The sequence below is a fragment of the Sapajus apella genome, unplaced genomic scaffold, assembly GCF_009761245.1.
Source record: "Sapajus apella isolate SASKATOON/1434 unplaced genomic scaffold, GSC_monkey_1.0 scaffold49, whole genome shotgun sequence".
NCBI classification, from domain to species: domain Eukaryota; kingdom Metazoa; phylum Chordata; class Mammalia; order Primates; family Cebidae; genus Sapajus; species Sapajus apella.
In genome coordinates this window covers 16,231,364-16,250,127 of record NW_022436989.1, presented here as the reverse complement: position 1 = coordinate 16,250,127, position 18,764 = coordinate 16,231,364, and the positions used below count along the sequence as shown (strand labels likewise).

Sequence of the window (18,764 nt, the reverse complement as noted above, 5' to 3'; positions counted from 1 at the left end):
GTTGAAACATATATATTTAAAAGGGAAGTGGAGCATAAAAGTTTGGAAAATTTGCAGCCTGGCTGTATAGCAGAGAAAGAAAAAGCTTTTTCGAGAGAGAGCAATTCAAGCAGGCTGTGGAGCAACCACTTGCTAGAGATATTTACTTAATTAAAAAGAAGCCAAGTGCTAATATCCAAGACAATGGGGAAAAGGCCTCAAAGGCATTTCAGGGACCTTTGCAGCAACAGCCCAGCCCATCTCAGGCCAAGAGGCCTAAGAGGAAAAAATGGTTTCATGGGCCAGGCCTAGGGCCCCACTTTCCTGCTCAGACTCAGGATACTGTTATCTGCACCCCAGCTGCGCCAGCTCCAGTCTCTGCTCAAAGGCACCGGATAGAGTTTGGGCAGCTGCTTCAGAGGATGCAAGGGTGCAAGCCATAAGCCTTGGCAGCTTCCATATGGTGTTAAGCCTGCAGGCACACAGAATGCAAGAGTGAATGAGGCTTGGCAGCCTCCACCTAGATTTCAGAGGATGTACGGAAAAGCCTGGGTGCCTAGGGAAAAGCAGGGACAGGGCTCTCACAGAGAACTTCTACTAGGGAAATTCAGAGGGGGAAATGTGAGGTTTGAGATCTTGCACAGAGTCCCCACTGGGGGTACTGCCTAGCAGAACTGTGGGAAGGGGGCCGTCATCCTCTAGACCCAAGAATGGTAGATCCACTGGCAGCTTGCACCTTAAGCCTGGAAAAGTCACAGGCACTCAACAACCCATAACAGCAGCCAAAGTCACAGGGACAGAGCTTCCCAAGGCCTTCGGATCCCACCCCTTGTAGCAGTGTTCCTTGGATGTTAGACATGGAGTCAAAGGAGATCTTTTTGGAGCTTTAAGATTTAATGACTGTACTGCTGGGTTTCAAACTTACATGGCACCTGTATCCCCTTTCTTTTGGCCTTTTGGAAGGGGAATGTTTACCCAATGCCTGTATTCCCATTGTATCTTGGAAGTATACAATGGAATTTGTATATCTTGGAACTTGATTTTGATTTGACAGGCTCATAGGTGATGGGACATATATTATCTCAGATGAGACTTTGGACTTTGGACTTTTGAGTTAATACTGGAATAAGTTAAGACTGGGGGATTATTGGGAAGGCATGATTATATTTTGCAATGTGAGAAGGACATGAGATTTGGGGGGCCACAGCAGAATAATATAGTTTGAATATGTGTTCCCACCAAATCTGATGTTAAGTTGTAATCCCCCGTGTTGGAGGTGGGGCTTGATGGGAGGTGTTTGGGTCATGGGGACAGATCTCTCATGGCTTGGTGCTATCTTCACAATAGTGAGTTTGCATGAGATCTGGTTGTTTAAGGGTGTGTGGCAACCCCCCCCACCCCCAACCACTGGCTCTGCTCCTGCTTTTTCCATGTGATTTGCCTACTCTCCCTTCACCTCCCATGATGATTGTAAGTTTCCTGAGGCCTCCTTAGCAGCAGAGCAGATGGCAGCACTATACTTCCTGTACAGCTTGCAGAACCGTGAGCCAATTAAATCTCTTTTCTTTATAAATTACCCAGTCTCTGGTATTTGTTTACAGCCGTTAAAGAATGGCCTAACACAATGGCTGTCCCTCTTATTTGCATTCTGGGCAAGGTCTGACTGACTAAGCATGGCTAAGGGTAGGGGTGTCAATGCATGGGGTCTGCAAACCCTGTGAATTGCAAACACCACTGAACAATAAGGGGTTCAATGGGACAGAACCTTCCTACAGCTCTGGGCTCCTCAGCTCTGCAGATCCCAACGAGAAGTTAATCTACGATTAAGGCAGCGTGCTTTTCTGCCCCCACAGGGATATGGATGGAAATGTAGACATTGACCTTCCTGAGGTGAGTCTTCTGATGTTGCTATGGGGTGGAGGATTCAGGTGATGGTTCTGGAAACCTTCCATCTAATCACAGCATTACGTAAAACTCAGCAGTTCAGGGAATGGTTATATGCAATCAAGTAAGCATCTGTGATTCTAACCTCCTGGAGACCAGGATGTATGTCTTCTAGTCTGCTCTTCCAGTCCTGACAGGACCTGGCATGGGAGCGAAGTGGGTGCTTGGTATAAAGTTCTGTTCTATGTCATCTTTCTCTGTGCTACTGTCAACTGAAATAACAAACACAGAGACACTCTCTAAAAGAAAAGGTATTTATCTGGGGGAAAAGCACTGCAATGGAATATGCGTGCCATAGTAAACTATGTGCATATTTGGGTGGGTAAAGGGTTGACAAAGGTTTTTAAAGGAAAAAAATGAGAAGGATTACATACTTGTTTTGAAATAATTATCCTTGGCTATAAAGATCAATAACAAAGGTGAGCCCAGTCTGATGTTGGACAGGCAGTTCCTGAGCGGAGGTAGAAGTATTTTTGTATAAGGTTGCAAGGGCCTCTGTGAAAGGTTGTGGTTTTTGCAGCCTTTTGTGATATTTTTGTTATCAGGCAAATAAGCATGAGAACTTTCTGACCTTCCCAAGCTCTATTTGTCAGGGTTTTCTTTTTCCTTTTTTTTTTTTTTTTTTTTTTTGAGGGGTGGAGTGCAGTGGTGCCATCTTGGCTCACTGCAACTTCCGCCTTTAGGGTTCAAGCGATTCTCCTGCTTCAGCCTCCTGAGTAGCTGGAACTACAGGTGCCTGCCACCACACCCAGCTAATTTTTGTATTTTTAGTAGAGACAGGGTTTCATCATGTTAGCCAGGTTGGTCTCGATCTCCTGACCTCATGATCTGCCTGCCTCGGTCTCCCAAAGTGCTGGGATTACGGGTGTGAGCCACCACATCCAGCCTAATTGTATTTCAAGAAAAATAAATAAAAAGTAAACCAGAGAGGCAGGGAGATTTTTTTACTGTGGACTCAGGGTAGCATATTACGTCTCTCTTACATTGTGTGTGTGTGGACGGGGAGACCTGGGGGTGATTTCACCCTTGTCCAAGTGCTGGAGGACACTCACAAGGCACTGAGAAACTATAGCTGGAACAGGCCGACACACCCAGCATCAGCAGAGATCGGGTTTTAGGAGGAAATTTGCTGCTCCGTGCTGGGGCACAGCTTATTAATGGTGCTAAAAACACAAAGAAACAAACAAAAAAAATACCCAAAACATTTACTGAGCTCTTTCTATGTACCAAGCCCAGAGCTTAGTGCTAGAAACAGACTCTTGCCTTCAACGATTTTACCATCTATCAAAACAGATCAATGAAGCAAGTCATTCCAGTCCAAGGTACGAGGTAAGCTAGAAGTACAGCAAGTGTGAAAATCCAGTGGCCAGGAGCTGACTTAGGCAGGTGTCAGAGGCCTTTAGCCTCCTCATCTGTAAGATATCTAAACCCAGGGGGTGTCTAACGTAGTATATTAGGCACTGCGATAAACAGACAAGGCAGGGAGATTAGAGGACCACAAGATGGGGTGGAGAAGGGCTCCATAGGTGCAGCTGATGAAGTCCTTCTAGTCTCGCCTTCTAAGGGGCCTTTGTGAGGAAACGTTCCTCATGCTACAGGACGTGGCTTGCACACGCTGCATCGGGAGCGGACATGGGGCTGGCACACAGGGTCCTGGCTTCTTTCCTGCTATTTTTGTCATGTTTCTTTTTTGTGGATCATTTGGTGCAAGTTTCTTTGGCTGTGTTTTAGCCTCCGAAGCCAACTCCACCTGACCAGGAGACAGAGGAGGAGCAGCGGTTTCGAGCTCTGTTCGAACAGGTCGCTGGTGAGGTAGGACACGCCCCGCTTCCATTTCCCTACTGGGCTGAGGGCCTGGGCCTGGCTTCCCAGCAAAAGGTTGCAGTCATGGGGTTGGTCAGCAACGTCGAACTGAGGCATGATAGAGCTTGTTGCAAAGTAAGATCAGCACTGATCACTGAAGGTCAGAAGACTGCCTTGTTTACAACATCTCTTACTTACACGGTCTGCCGCCATGGACGGGGCCAGTGAGCCCAGAGGAGCTCGGAATGGGCCCAGATGCTTTTTTGATTAGTTCTGTTTTGTTTGAGACAGGGTCTCACTCTGTTGCTCTGGCCGGTGTACAGTGGTATAAGCCTACCTCACTGCAACCTCAAGCTCATGGGCTCAAGAGATCCTATCACCTCAGCTTCCTGAGAAGCCGGGACCACAGGCACTTGCCATCGTCCTTAGCTAATTTAAAAATTTGAAGACAGAGTCTCACTATGTTGCCCAGGCTGGTCTCAAACTCCTAGGCTTCAGCAATCCTCCAGCCTCGGCCTCCCAAAGTGGTGGGATTACAGGCATGAGCTACCACGTCTAGCCCCAGGTGCTTTCTTTAGGAGGCTAGAGCAAGCCTTGAACAGGTGGCTCCTTTGAACTCTGCCTGAAAATCACTGCCATTAGAATTCTCTCTGCTGTAGTCAGAGGGGGTCCCTATTAAATTGCAACTTCCTGTCCTTGGTCCCCCACCCATCCCAGCCCTTTCCACTGCTCAGCTTCCTTTTTGTGGATCCTGGATGGAGAGCCCCACACAGATCCAGGCTTCTCCTCCACCTGCCGGGTTTGGGGGAGAGAAGTCTTTCTAGAAACTGCCCCACAGGTGCTCACTTGGAGCCATAAATAAGATGAGCTGATAAATTAATTCATGTCCAGGTGCTGATTACTCTGTCAGCTTCCTATGTTTCCCCAAACTGGGGCTCCTGAATTATGAAAGGGGTCACCTGGAGGGGTGATATCTAAATCTAGGGGGTGTCTAATGGTAGTATATTAGGCACTGCAATAAACAGGCAAGGCAGGGAGATAGGGGACCACAGGATGGGATGGAGAAAAGGGGGGCTCGTGTGACTTTGCTTAAAGTACAGCAGGAAGATGGCCGAGTGCAGCCCTGGGCGGACAGAGCGTGGCGAGGGAGGAAGGCAGTGGTGACCGCCCTGCTCCAGTCGCTATCTGGAGCACACTGGGTCACACCCAGAATGACAGGCTCAGAGGAGTTGAAGAGGTTCATGCAGGAGGAATAGAAGTTTTCAGACAGAGCTCCAGAGTTTGGGAGGGAAGTGGGGAATGTTGCAGGAATTTCAATGAACCTTTATTAACAACCAGAAGAGTACCTCTAGAGTTCAGTCCTCCACTCACATCCTGCTTTTTTTCCAAGCAGTTGGATGACTTGGGCACATTGCTCCATTTCTCTTTCCTCCTCTTTCAGTGGGGGCCTGGCTGCAGCAGGGCTTTCTTACCAACACCAAACATCCCATACCCCCATTCCCCAGGCACAGAGGCTTCAGGATAGCCATTCTTAACATATCTGTATCTGCATGTATGTACATGTGTGTCATATGCGTAGACATATGTTAGAACATTTCATCACTTCAACAAGAAACACTTTACCCATTATCAGTGTTAACCCTGTACTCCATTTCCCCCAGTCCCAGGCTACCACTCATCTACTTTCTTTCTCTATAGATTCAATTTACATATTCTGAATGTTTTATATTCAGAAGCACCCCGCAGCGTACCCCCGCACAGCTAGCGCAAAATCCTGACCAAAATGAGCTCAATATCAGTGATACTCAAACACACATGTGCATACCGTCACCTGGGCATCCTGGGAAAAAAAACACAGATTCCTCATCAATAGATCAAGAGCAGCCTGGGCAACATAGGGAGAGCCCATCTCTGCAAAAATAATCAGCCTGGCATGGTGGGCATGCCTATAGTCCCAGCTACTTGGGAGGGTGAGGTTGGAGGATTGCTTGAGCCTGGGTAATAGAGGCTGCAGTGAGGTGTGGTCACACCGCTGTACTCCAATCTGGATGACAGAACGAGACCCTGTATCAAAAATAAATAAATAAATAAAATAGGCCTGAGACTCTCCATTTCTAACCAGCTTCTGGGGTGAGGCCTGCCGAGATTTCCCAGAGTGTCTTAGATCTGTGATTCTGAAATTCACCCTTATTCTTAATTCTAAATAAGTCCCTAGGTCTTAAAAACAGGACCATATCCCCAGGTCATCTGACTTCAAAGGTCCCTGGGGTAAGCCCCAGATGCGGGACTGTTTTAAAGCTCTCCAGGCAGTTCTACTGTGCAGAGGAAGACTCAGGATGGTCTTCCCAAACTACTTCCAAAATAAGAAGCATCTGAGGAGCTTAGGACAATTCCAGGGGTGGTTCTGAGCCTCAGGGAATTTGGGCAACCACTGCCTTGCCCTGCCCAGCTTTCCATGTGCTTTCCTGGATTGGGATGTCTCTCCAGTTAGGCTCTCTCCTAGTTGGGCTGGCATGTCCTTGAAGCATGTGACATATGAGACATGTAGCCGCAGCTACACAGGAGAGGGGCGTCTGTCCACAGCAGGGTCCTGAAGGCTGGTCTGTCACTAGAGCCAAATCAAGCTCAGAACTGATTTAAAACAAACAAAAAAAAAAACTACAAAAGGTGCCAAGGGCTATAAAAAGCAATTATCTCCACTTAAAAGGGACATGGGGGGACCACCAGAGGAGCTGAGTATGTTTTAAATGCTGTGCTGCAAAAGAGTAAGTGCTGCCCCCATCGGGGTCCCGGGGCACCCATGGAGGGACGAGCAACCACACCGCCTGGGTCCCCTCCCGCCACCCCCCAGGCTCCCTGCTCCTCCGAGCTGCAGACCTGCTTCCCAGGGCTGACTTGTAGGTGGACTTTCAAATAGCTGTTGTCGTTTGTATCCTGATCCCCAAAACGATTCAGGTTTAAGTAGAAATTTCTTAAAAATGCTGAAAAGCCTAATGACAATCACAAATGATCTCACCACCGTAAATAACCACTCTTAATATATGTGTACCTGCATGTATGTACATGTGTGTCATATGCATAGACATATAATGCTAGAATGTTTCATCACTCCAATAAGAAACCCTTTACCCACTAACAGTGTTAACCCTGTACCCCATTTTCCCCAGCCCCAGGCAAGCACTCATCTACTTTCTTTTTCTATAGATTTGATTTGCATAGTCTGAATATTTTATATAAATGGAATCATAGGCCAGGTGCAGTGGCTCATGCCTGTAATCCCAGCACTTTGGGAGGCCGAGACTGATCCCCCAAGATCGGGAGTTCAAGACCAGCCTGGTCAACATGGTGAAACCCCGTCTCTACTAAAAATACCAAAAAAAAAAAAAAAATTAGCTGGGCTTGATGGTGAACACCTGTAGTTCCAGCTACTTGGGAGGCTGTGCAGGAGACTTGCTTAAACCTGGGAGGCAGAGGTTGCAGTGAGCCAAGATTGTGCCACTGCACTCCAGCCTGGGCAACAGAGCAAGACTCCGTCTCAGGGGGAAAAAAAAGGAATCATACAATACATGTCCTTTCTGACTGCTTTATACACAGCATGGTGTTTTCGAGGTCCATCCGTGCTGTAGCAGGTATCAGTGCTTCATTCCTCCTTACAGCCAAATAACATTCCATCGTATGGATGGGCCCCATTCTGTTTATTCTTTCGTATTGGTGGCTATGAAGGTTGTGCCAGTTTTTGGCCATTATGAATAATGCAACTGTAACTATTCCTGTGCAAGTGTTTTGGGTGAGCATGTGTTTTCACTACTCTTGGGTATATAGTTATATGAGGATGTTCCCATCACCATGCAACAGTCCATGGTTAGTTACGTGGCGGCATAACCATGCTTTTAACTATATGTTTAGTTAAGAGGATTGTTTAGGTTTAATGTTTTAAAAAACGATCCAACTGTTTTCTAAAGTGACTATTTCACATTTTCACCAGCAGTAGTATGGGAATACAAATTTCTCCAACAAATTTAAATCCTGCCATTAAATATGCTTCAAAAATTCAATTCCTAAGGGTTGTATAATGCCCCATTATATAGACATAGCTCAGTATATTGACCATGTCTTTCTATTGGTCATTATTTCACTTCCAAATTTTTGCCACTATAAATAATGTGATGACCAAAGTCTTCCTATGTAATTCTTTGCTCTGGATTTGGAGAACCAGAGTACATGGATGAAGGCACGCTCCCACTTTGATTGCTTTCTTCCCATTTTGCCAATTTTCCTTCCAAAAGGCCCTATTAACTTTTACTCTTACCAGCAGCATAAGAGAGTTCCAACATCACAGCCCCCGACAGCCCCAGATTTAGCCACATGATTGGGCTTTCAGCAGATGGGGTCATAGATTTATGTTATTGGGGTCAACTGAATTCAGCTTTCATGTGCAATTTCAGAAAAGGACATCAAATTCAAGAAGCTAAGCCTGATCTCCTGTAAAAACATCATCTCCCTGATGGACGTATCCTTCCAAATATTTGAGCAGAAGCAGACACTGATGCTGGGCTTTAAGCACAGTAAAGTGATTTTCAATAGTGCAGACGCTCTGAGAACATGACATCCTTAGCCAGCAGAATGTTCTTCTTCACAGAAAATAACCCAAAGCTGGGGAACCCTGATGCTGAAATTGGATCAGAATCAAGATGCACAAGACTGCCCCGTGGTGGGGTGGGGACCTTTTGAAGGGACTTGGGAGTCTTTTTGCCACTTTGGGATCCCGTCCAAGGGAACAGAGTTCTGTTTTTGTGAACTTTCTGGGGCCACCCCCATCCTACCTCTGCCATTTCCCCTCTTCAGAGATTTGTGGTTTAATCATTAAAACCACTTCCCCAGGGCCCCAAACCTGTGTCACCTAGGCCAGCCTATCGGCCCTCTCCCTCTGCAGTCCCTGAGCTGAGGCCCCACAAAGAGCCTCAGGTTGAAACGCTGCTCACGTTGTCTCCCTTAACCCACGTGGCACAGACCAGCGGCAATGGGAAGCTAGAGTTTGATGAATTCAAAGTGTTCTGGGACAAGCTGAAGCAGTGGATTGTATGTAACCTAGAGCAGGGCGGGGCCTCTGGGGGACCCCGCGAGCCTAGAGCAGAGGGGATTTAAAATGGTGCAGCAGCCTTGCAGGCTAGAGGAGCTGTATTTGGAGAGGGGAGAAGCCATGCTCTTACGATGCTTACGGGATTACACTGTGCTTCCACCCAAAACGAAAAGAAAGACGAAAGGGAGACTGACTTATTTAGGAAGGCCCAGCCCACCTGTAGTCTCTGCGGCCCCTGGAGGGTATCTCTCCCGGGCTCTGGGCTGGCTGTCCTCTGCTTACTGCCATCGGCGATGCCCTTCAGGCATGCTCCTTCTCAATGCCTCTGCTCTCTGCCCTTTAGAACCTTTTCCTTCGGTTTGATGCTGACAAGTCCGGCACCATGTCTACCTATGAGCTGCGGACAGCACTGAAAGCTGCAGGTAAAGACTGGAATGCAGGTGGCTGACTGCCCATGGCGACCTGAACAGATGGCAGGTCTTCTCTGTGCTGCTCAGGAGGTGTGCCTTGGAGCCCAGTTGGTGCTTCTTAAGGTCATAGCCCTTGGAGTGGCAGCACCAGGGTTCAGACCCAGGACTCACTTGCTGACACCAGGGCCCTCATTTTAAACCACTGTGAACATAGGTAGAAACTTTGTAAATATATCTGCTAAAAATGAACTTGGCCTGCCCTCTGGAGGCCTCATAGCCTCTGACCATGTTTTCTGGCCCAGCACCTACACATGGCTCGTTGGTGGCAAGCTGCCGTGATTCCAGACTTCTAATTTCTGCTCTCAAATAGATGGTTGTTATCATGGATGAGACCGAGCATGCAGTGCCCATGGTTTGGGGACCACACGTCCCTCTGCCACCTGTGGCCCTGTCCCGGGCTTTGTCAGCAGAAGATTCTGAATCCAAACTGGATGACTGAGTCATAGTTTATACCCTTCTCCCTTTCATGAAGGCTGGGCTCCAGCTGGCATTTTCCACCCTCGGTCCACCGCTGGATGGCTGTTGGCCTCTCTGTGGTCCTGTGTACTGCACACACAGCCATAGTTTCCATGGGCGCTCTGCAGCCCTCCCATGCCAGGCCCCCTGTGCTTCTCACCAAGCATACCTCACAGACAGAGGCCTCTTGAACCTTATAAAGTGGTTCCCTCACAAGGAAAGCAAAAATCTGGAAACATGTCCAGGCTCCGGCCTGATAAAAGGATGACGTATACACAGCCAGGATCATCTCGGGTCCTGTGAGAGGGGGAAGAAAATCAGATGACTTACAAATGAGCGAAGTGCCAGGCTGAGAAGGACGCCGGACTCTCTTAGAGGATGGTGACCCTGTTTCCAGGGTAGGAGTAGGAACTGAGCAGGGAAGAAAGAGTGCTCAGAAAGGAGGGGCGTGCCCGGGTCTTTCCTACCTTGATGTGGCGTGGGGGGATCGCCCCACATCCTCCTCCTCTAGCCCCAAACACCCCGACTGCCATGCAGGCTGGAGACTGTGCTCTGCCTCTGACCCACCTGCTCCTCCGCTGTAATTAGGAAGAAGCAGAAAGACCCTGGGTGGATTTCTGAACATTCCTGCGAACACTTCCTCAAAAGTGAACATGTAGACCAAAATAAAAGGGGGAAAGAAAGCACTTCTAAGGGCACTGATTAGAAATCAAAGCACTAAATATTGGATCTAAAAGGATCTTCACTTCGTCGAGACCACTCCCTTGACAATGAGGAAACCAAAGCCCACGGCTAGAGCAGTGCCAGGGCTCAGATCCAGGCCTCCTGGCCGCAGCCTGGCGTTCCTTCCCCATCGTGGATGTGTGGAAATGGGCCCCTGGCGCAGTGTCATTCACCGTGGGCAGCAGCATCCCCTCTGAGAAACGTTCTAGGGCCACAGTTGGAAGTGACGTGAGACGTGGAACACGAGGGGAGATGGGTGGAGGAATGAGTGTGGGGCTCAGACACCAGCCAGCGCGAAGTTCTCCCAAACAAAGCTTCCTGTAAAGCCAGCAAGACCCTGTGGGTGATGTTGGCGTCAAAACTAAGATCACGAACTCACTAAACTCAGAAGGCATTAAACACAGAAAGCACACCCGAGAGTCCCCAGCATGACAGATTCACACTCTCACGCTGCATTCACACCAAGGGCAGCAGTCCCACTGGGTCTGGGGACCCCAGGTTTGGGGAGTGGAATAGTGGCTCCCTCTTGTTAGCCCTCTCCTTGGCTGCCTGGGAGCTCCCTGGAAGGTACAGACACTGCAGGGCTCAGATACGGTAGGTCCTGGGTCTCCTCCTTCCCCACAGGTTTTCAGCTGAGCAGCCACCTCCTGCAGCTGATCGTGCTCAGGTATGCGGATGAGGAGCTGCAGCTGGACTTCGATGACTTCCTCAACTGCCTGGTCCGGCTGGAGAACGCGAGCCGTAAGTGTCCAGCGAGGCTGAGGGTGCACCTCAGGTGGCGTCTCCAGTCACCCTCCGTGAGCTCATGAGAAACAGCCTGGTGAAAGTAATGGCAGAGGCAGACCACAGAGAGCCATGGTCTGATGTGTGCAGACAGGTGGGACTGTGCGGTTGGCTACGGGGCAGGATGTGCTAGCCTCCCTTGCAGCGCGTTTCTCAGCATCGCCTGTCTTTATACTTTCATAGTGCCTCTGCAGGAGGATGATGGGGCAGGGGGCAGGTTTGTGCCTTCTGTCTGAGGAAAGGTTCAATTTCAGGTTAAATCCCATCATAGCATATAGAAACAGGAGAGTCTCAGTCCCTCCTCCTCCCGCTTCCGTGTAAGGCCTAGACGTTGACCCAGTTATCTCAAACAAGATTTGTTAAACCAAAAGTAGACAGAGATTATGTGCCGGTATTCTTCGGTATTTGCAGTTTATCGTCATAGCCATCCCGCCCCTCACAGGTGGTTTTGAAGGTGAGAACGAGTGAAGCATGTCCAGGGCCTATAACTCAGCACCAGGGTGGCTATGAGGACATTCCCTCTGTGCAGCTGCTAAGGGACCCATGCCTCCAAGGGTTCCTCGTGCTTGGTTTAATGCTCCGGCATTTCCATCTTGAAAGCCTAATAACTTTGAAGCTCGGGGTCCCGCATTTCCATTTTGCCTTGGGCCTTACAAATTATGCATCTGGTCCTGCTTGGTATTTTCTAAGCTATGTTCCATAGGCCACTTCAAGGTATGAATATTTGATTTTTTTTTAAAGGCAAGGGGCTGGGCACGGTGGCTTAGGCCTGTAATCCCAGCACTTTGGGAGGCCAAGGCAGGTAGATCATAAGGTCAGGAGTTCGAGACCAGCCTAACCAACATAATGAAACCCCATCTCTACCAAAATTACAAAAAATTAGCCAAGCATGGTGGTATGCACCTGCCTGTAATCTGGGTTACTTGAGAGGCTGAGGCAGGAAAACCACTTGAACCTGGGAGGTGGAGGTTGCAGTGAGCCGAACTGCACTCTAGCCTGGTGACAGTGCAAGACTCCATCTCAAAAAAAACAAAGGTCCAGGGCTGTGACCCTCGGTTACCAGCATGACACCTCCCTCTGCTTCTTTGGTGACAGAACACTAATTACTTGCTTGAAGCACAGCCCCTCTAGACTCTAAACTCCAGGAGAGCTGTAATTGGCAGGCAATCAATGAATATGTGTTGATTAAGAAATTATGAAAGAAAACCAGAGAGAGGCGAGCAGGCCCCAAAGACCCTCGTATGTCAAGCCAGGCAGTTGGGCTTTCCCTTAGAGGAAAGCAGCTGATGAGAGGTACATTATAGAAAGACCCCTCCTGAAAGAGATTCACTTATTAGACTTACAGGGCGGTCAGAGCTGACCCTAGAAATAATGAGGTTGCTAGTTTCTCTTCTCTCAATTGCTCTTCCCCTTTCTAAACCACCCAGGCCTAATCCTTCCCAGCAAGTGGGCTGGGAGTGCCTCAGCTTTTTCTTATAATAGAGGAATATTAGGGTGAAGACCCTTTAGGCTTCACACCACGCACTCTGGGATCCTCACATTAGATTTGCCTGGAGAGCTTTTACCACTACCAAGGATGGAGCTTTACTCCAGTATTATTTTAACTTTTTATTGTAAAAATTTCAACCCTCCACTTAGATATAAAGAATCACAATAGGTTCCCATGCACCCCACACCAGCACTTCTCAAACTTTGCTGTACATTACAAACTCCAGGGGTGCCTAAAGAAATGTTGATGACCAGGCTGCACAGAAGGCCGATTATATGAGAGTCTCAGGGTGGCACACAGCATCAGGATTTATACAAACTTGCCAGGTGTTTTACACCCAGCCTCAGCAATGATCATCTTGCTTTTTCCTTGTGCTCCCACAACATACACTTTTTCCCCCTAAATAATTTAATAGCAGATCTCAGAAACTCTGTCCATTTATCTGAACATCTCAAGCCAATAGGCTTGTTTTTAGCATCATCCTCATGCCATTTGCATGCCTAACAACATTCTCTGCAAACCCTCAGCATCCTCTAGTGCCCGGTCCACGCCAAAATCTCCCAGGCTGCCTTTCTCCAGTTGCGTGGTTGACTCAGGATCCACACAAGACCCATTCACCGTGTTTGGTTGTTGGGTCTCTTGCATTTCTTATGTTCAGTGACAGTCCCCCACCCTGCTTTGGGTTGTATTGTTAAAGCTGCCCGTGTGGTTCTCAAGTGAAGCCAAAAGCTCTCTCGTCTTCTAAAGGGGAGGAGGCAGAGGCCCCGACAGGGCAGTGACTTGCTCTGGTGACATCATGCGGTAGGCCCAGCCCTTGGCTCCGTGCCGGCATGCTCTCCTGTGCCACGGGACTCCTGTCCTGTGACAGCACCCACAGTCCCTTCCTACGAGAGAGAGACTAACAACTTTCAGATTCATGCAAAACTTTACTTCCATGTGCTTTTTTTCTGGGGCCTATGGATTTCAAGGGACCTGTAGCCCCCACAAGGTTAAGGTAGGGGAGATGCTTTGGCTCCCAGAGCTGCTGGCTGGCTGACTGGCTTAGGCGACCACTGGCTTGCCGCAAGAATGGAGGCTTCCATCGGTTCAGATAAATTCCCCCTCAGCCGGCCCACGTCCCACCGCCACCCTTGATGAAAGTCCTCGTTTTTACCACTAGATGGAGCAGCTTCCCCACAGTCTCCACTGAAACGCCCTTTGGTCCCTGGGAAACCCAACTTGGTAAAGGAATTGTCTCTACAAGGATGTCTTTCTCCCGTCTCTCCTATCAGGGGTGTTCCAGGCTCTCAGTACGAAGAACAAGGAGTTCATTCATCTCAACATAAACGAGGTATGGCCAATCCAGACCCTCTGCTCAGGGACCAAGCCATGCCCCATAAATGTTTGCTGAGCGCATGATTTCATGTGAGGGCTGACATCTAGCTGTGGGAGTGATTACAACAAAATAGCTAGTATTTTTGAGACACTACTTTTAAATAATCAATTGAATCATCACAATAATTCTGTGAGCTAAGTACCAACAGTATCCCCATTTTGCAGGGTGGAAACTGAGGCATAGAGCCATTAATTGCCTTGACTGGAGTGCGTGAGCAGACTCTGCCTTCGTGTCCTTCTCTTCCTTCTGTCACTTGGGTAACTTAGCCTGCCTGCCTTCCAGCTGCCAGTTTGCTCACTCCCCCTTGTTCATGTTGTCCTGTGGCTCCCATGATGATCCCCCAAACCCCAAAAAGTGCAAAACTGGCCAGTTACCGGGGCCATCAGGGCAATGACAATGGGGGTGGGAGACGACGGGTCCCAGTGTCAGGGGCATGGAAAAAGGATTCCAGGGGGTTTCAATCACCCTCTCCCCAGAGGATCCCTGTGGACCCCTGCTGCTCAGTGGGTGGTCTGCGGGCCAGCAGAGGCATATGCGTCACTTAGGAGAGATGGTTGGAAATGCAGAGTGCCAGGCCCTGCCCCAGGCCTGCTGAATGGAAGTCACCTTTCACAGGACCCCAGTGATTCCTGTGCACATAAAGCTTAAGAATGCTCTGGAGACATTCTCCCACCCAAAGGCAGAAGGGAAACTGGAGCAGTTCGCTTCAGTGGTTTCTGTAATTGTTATCTCCTTTTCCTTCTTTCCCTCCCTGCATCTTTCTTTTCAGTTCTCTCTTCTACCTCACACACCAAAGCCAGGAGCTGCTGCCTCTGAGGTTTCTCTCTCCACCGATTTCCATGTCACACTCACAGTCAGCTCATTTCCAAATTCAGCGGTAACTTTGGGTTTGGATAACATTTTATTGAATATTTCAAGACAAAGAGGTTGATGACAGTTTGTGTATTAGAGGAATTGTACCTCCTCCCCTTTTTTGTGCTCTGATTTTGATTAATCAGGCTGCTCCGTGCCTCGGTTTCACCATTTGCAGAAAGTGACATGGCCTTAATATTACACAAAAAGTTTGCTTTCTAATATAATTTGGCAATTATGGTGACTCATCACTAATTTTCTCGTGTGTATCTCAGATCCCTGGACACGTTATAATTTTATTGAGAACATAAACTGGGCATTTTTCTTCTCTAGTTTTGTCTTTCACCTTCAGCATGTAGACACATTTAATAACTATACCTCCTTTGATCACTCCAAGACTCCAAAGAAAGATGTGCACACTCAAACTATTCTATTATGAAAACAAGAGGAAGCCGGGCATGATGGTGTGCACCTGCAGTTCCATCTGTTCTGGAGGATTGCTTGAGGTCAGGGGTTTGAGGCTTAGTGAGCTATGATCTCACCACTGCACTCTAGCCTGGACGAGAGTGATGGCAAGATCCCGTCTTAAAGAGAGAAAGAAAAGAAGAAAGAAAGAAAGAAAGAGAGAGAGAGAGAAAGGAAGGAAGGGATATCTATATATATAGAGAGAGACCCCTAGGTCCACCTTTATTTATCATTTACTTTAAGGTAAACGATAAATAATGTCACTAAGAAACAACATGAAGAAGGTGTGATGGCTGCCCCTGGTCCAGGGTGGGAGGAGAGAGTGGGAAGGTTTGTTACTCAGTGGCCTCCTAACTAGTCAAAGGCTCCAAAGCACCAGCAGCATGGAGGAAGCATTCCATTGCTTCAGGTTCAAGGTGGAAGTGTGGACACCTCCAACCCAAGTGCCCACAGGTGTGGGGGCTTGAATGGGCTCTTGTCCTGCCCCATATTATCACTCTGCAGGACAACAGGAAAAACCTTTGCGTTCTCTCCCTCTAAACCTACCATCCTTACATCTGGCTGCACGTTAGCATCACCTGGGATTAAAAATCCTGATACCCCAGCCCCTCCCTAGATCCATTAAATCTGAAACTCTGGGGGTGGCCCAAGCAATTGGTATTTTTTAAATTCCCTTGGTGAGTCCAGCGTGCAGCCAAGTTGAAGTATCCCTGTTTTAAAGTCCGTCTCCTTCTCCCCCGACCCATCCCCGGACGCAACAGGAGCTCTTCCTGGCTGAGTTGGCCTCACCTGCCGTCACTTTACTGAAAGAGCCTGTGCACCTTTCATTACAGTAGCCCCGGTATTATATACACTGTGCCCAGGAAGGAGGACAGAGAGGGGAGAAAAAAAAAGTCTCAGATAATCACGTTCTCCCAAGTGATTGATAAGTAAGCTGCTGGGAAGGAGGAGGCAGGGGTAACTCAGGAGAGAAAATGAAGAGGAATTGCATCCTACTTCTTCACCTCACTTGTAACACCCCCCAGCTACAGAGCCTGCTTCCACTTTCTGCAACCCCTCCGTGGTGGAGGGCCACCTCTCTCCCAAAGCTGAGAGGACCCCTCATCAACAAGGAAAAGCCATTTAATACTTCCCTGTATAAGATGCCTCAGTGAGGCTGTCCTCTTAACAGGGAGAAAACACATTTTCCCGTCTCTGTCTTACCATCTGCGCTTGATGTGAGCTCACTCAGAAAGGGCTCAGGACCACCAGAAAATGCCAAGTGCTGAGAATTCGTTTATTTTCTTTAAATGGTTTCCTGTTGAGGCAGGCATCCAGGTTGGTAGGCAAAATGATCAAATAGCAGACTTCCTGTGATGTCAGCAAACTGGGACCTCTCCTGAGCTTGAGGCTGGAAGGAACATGGAAGGACAATGAGCCCTCATCTCTCTCTCTCTGTCTGTCTCTCTCTCTCTGTCTCTTCCCAGTTCATCAATTTGACGATGAACATCTGAGGCTGCCTGATAGAGATGCACCCTGCCCAGCTGAATCTTGGCTTCTGGACCTTGACCTTCAGAACTTCTCCTGGCGTGGAACGATCGCGCCCAGCCCTCTCATCATCCGGCCTTCTCCCTTCTCCATCTTGATCTGGGAAGAATGAAATGAACCCAGCTATACTCTCTGATTCTGTGCTACTCCTTTGTAAAGTCGCTGCCTTAAGGTGGCTGATGGCACCATCTGTGCCTTACACCCAGGTTCAGGCATCACTAGCTTTCCCACACTCTACTTCCCTTCCTTCCATTAAGAATTACTCAGAGTTCTAACGCACAGAATCCGGCTTCCATGTAGCTTCAGTCATTGTAATCAGACATCCTTTATAAAACATGTTTTTATAAATGTGTATGTGGAATAAGATGAGGGAGAAAGGAGTGAGGTCATTATTTGGCATTTCTGCATCCTAAGTTTGCTTCCTTATCGGGGAAGACATCAGATAATTCTGATAATTGGGCAAGAGTGGATATCTGATAAGAGCGGATCAAGGTGACAATCTCTACCTCCTCCTATGACAGGTGGTAACCAAAACAGTCACTGTCCAGTCCAGACATTCTTTGTGTCCAAAGACTTTGGGTCAGGAAAGCGGAATGCTCTTATTTCTTCTCGAGGAGTCCAGATTCTGGTGAGGTTTGATCTTATTCATCCCCAGTGTGATGGGGAAAACAGAGCAGAGAAGCCTCACTGTAGCTCACCAGTGCTGAACAGGAGAATCCACTGAGTTGGAACAATGGGAAGTAACATGAGAATATACTGGCTCAATACATGCCAAGATCCGCGTTCTTACTGGTACATTTGTGGCAGATGAGGTGGAGGATGGGAACGGGGGATGCTGAGAGGGAAGGAGGGAGAATGTTTGGGATGAAGATAAAGTTAGAAGTGGAGGCCGGGTGCAGTGGCTCACAATTGTAATCCCAGCACTTTGAGAGGCCAAGGTGGGTGGATCACCTGAGGTCAGGAGTTCAAGACCAGCCTGGCCAACATGGCAAAACCTCATCTCTACTAAAAATATAAAAATTAGCAGGGTGTGATGGCAGGCACCTGTAATCCCAGCTACTCAGGAGGCTGAGGCAGGAGAATCACTTGAACCCAGGAGGCGGAGGTTGCAGCCTGGGCTAGAAGAGCGAGACTCAGTCTCAAAAAAAAGAGAGAGAAATGTAGCTTCATCAGAACCCTGTCCCTGATCATGGCCAGGTCTCCATGACCTTCTCCTTTACCTTCCAGCCCTTCCCTGGGCTCACCCAGCAATGGATACAGGACAAGAGCCCTCTCTCAGGAGCAGGCTTAGGACCAAGGCTCTGTGCTGGGGCGCGCCAGTACAATCCCAGACACGCCATCTCCTGTGCTCGGTCTGTGCGCACTCTCATTGGTGCACACTGCTGCCATATTGTTTGTTAAGATGTTGTGAACACTAACCCTGCTCACAGGTAAAGCTTGGAAGGGGGCTCGCTGTGTGAGCTCCTTTTCCAGTGTCACTCCCACAGGGTGCTTCTAGGCTTTTACGTCCAGGAGCACTTAACTGTCTCCCACCAATTTTGCCTGGGCTTGAAAGGTACCCAGGAGATGATGTTTCTGAACTGAGTGTCCTGTTTTCTTTCCACCCGTATGTCCCTGGCAAAGTTTTTTTTTTTTTTTTTTTTTGAGATGGAGTTTCGCTCTTGTTACCCAGGCTGGAGTGCAATGGCGCGATCTCGGCTCACTGCAACCTCCGCCTCCTGGGTTCAGGCAATTCTCCTGCCTCAGCCTCCTGAGTAGCTGGGATTACAGACATGTGCCACCATGCCCAGCTAATTTTTTCTAGTTTTAGTAGAGACG

General features: G+C 48.4%; 1 protein-coding gene across 1 annotated transcript in view; it reads left to right on the top strand.

Moving 5' to 3' along the window:
• CAPN9 (calpain 9) overlaps positions 1–17,082 on the top strand; it is a 52,799-nt gene extending 35,717 nt beyond the window's left edge. Inside the window, exons 12-20 of the mRNA XM_032242356.1 lie at positions 1,833–1,869; positions 3,655–3,735; positions 6,434–6,491; positions 8,172–8,236; positions 8,737–8,805; positions 9,150–9,228; positions 11,080–11,196; positions 13,999–14,057; positions 16,886–17,082. Coding sequence (XP_032098247.1) covers positions 1,833–1,869; positions 3,655–3,735; positions 6,434–6,491; positions 8,172–8,236; positions 8,737–8,805; positions 9,150–9,228; positions 11,080–11,196; positions 13,999–14,057; positions 16,886–16,912 — 592 coding nt within the window. The 3' untranslated portion in view covers positions 16,913–17,082. The remainder of the gene's footprint in view (positions 1–1,832; positions 1,870–3,654; positions 3,736–6,433; positions 6,492–8,171; positions 8,237–8,736; positions 8,806–9,149; positions 9,229–11,079; positions 11,197–13,998; positions 14,058–16,885) is intronic.
• The last annotated feature ends 1,682 nt before the right edge of the window (positions 17,083–18,764 follow it).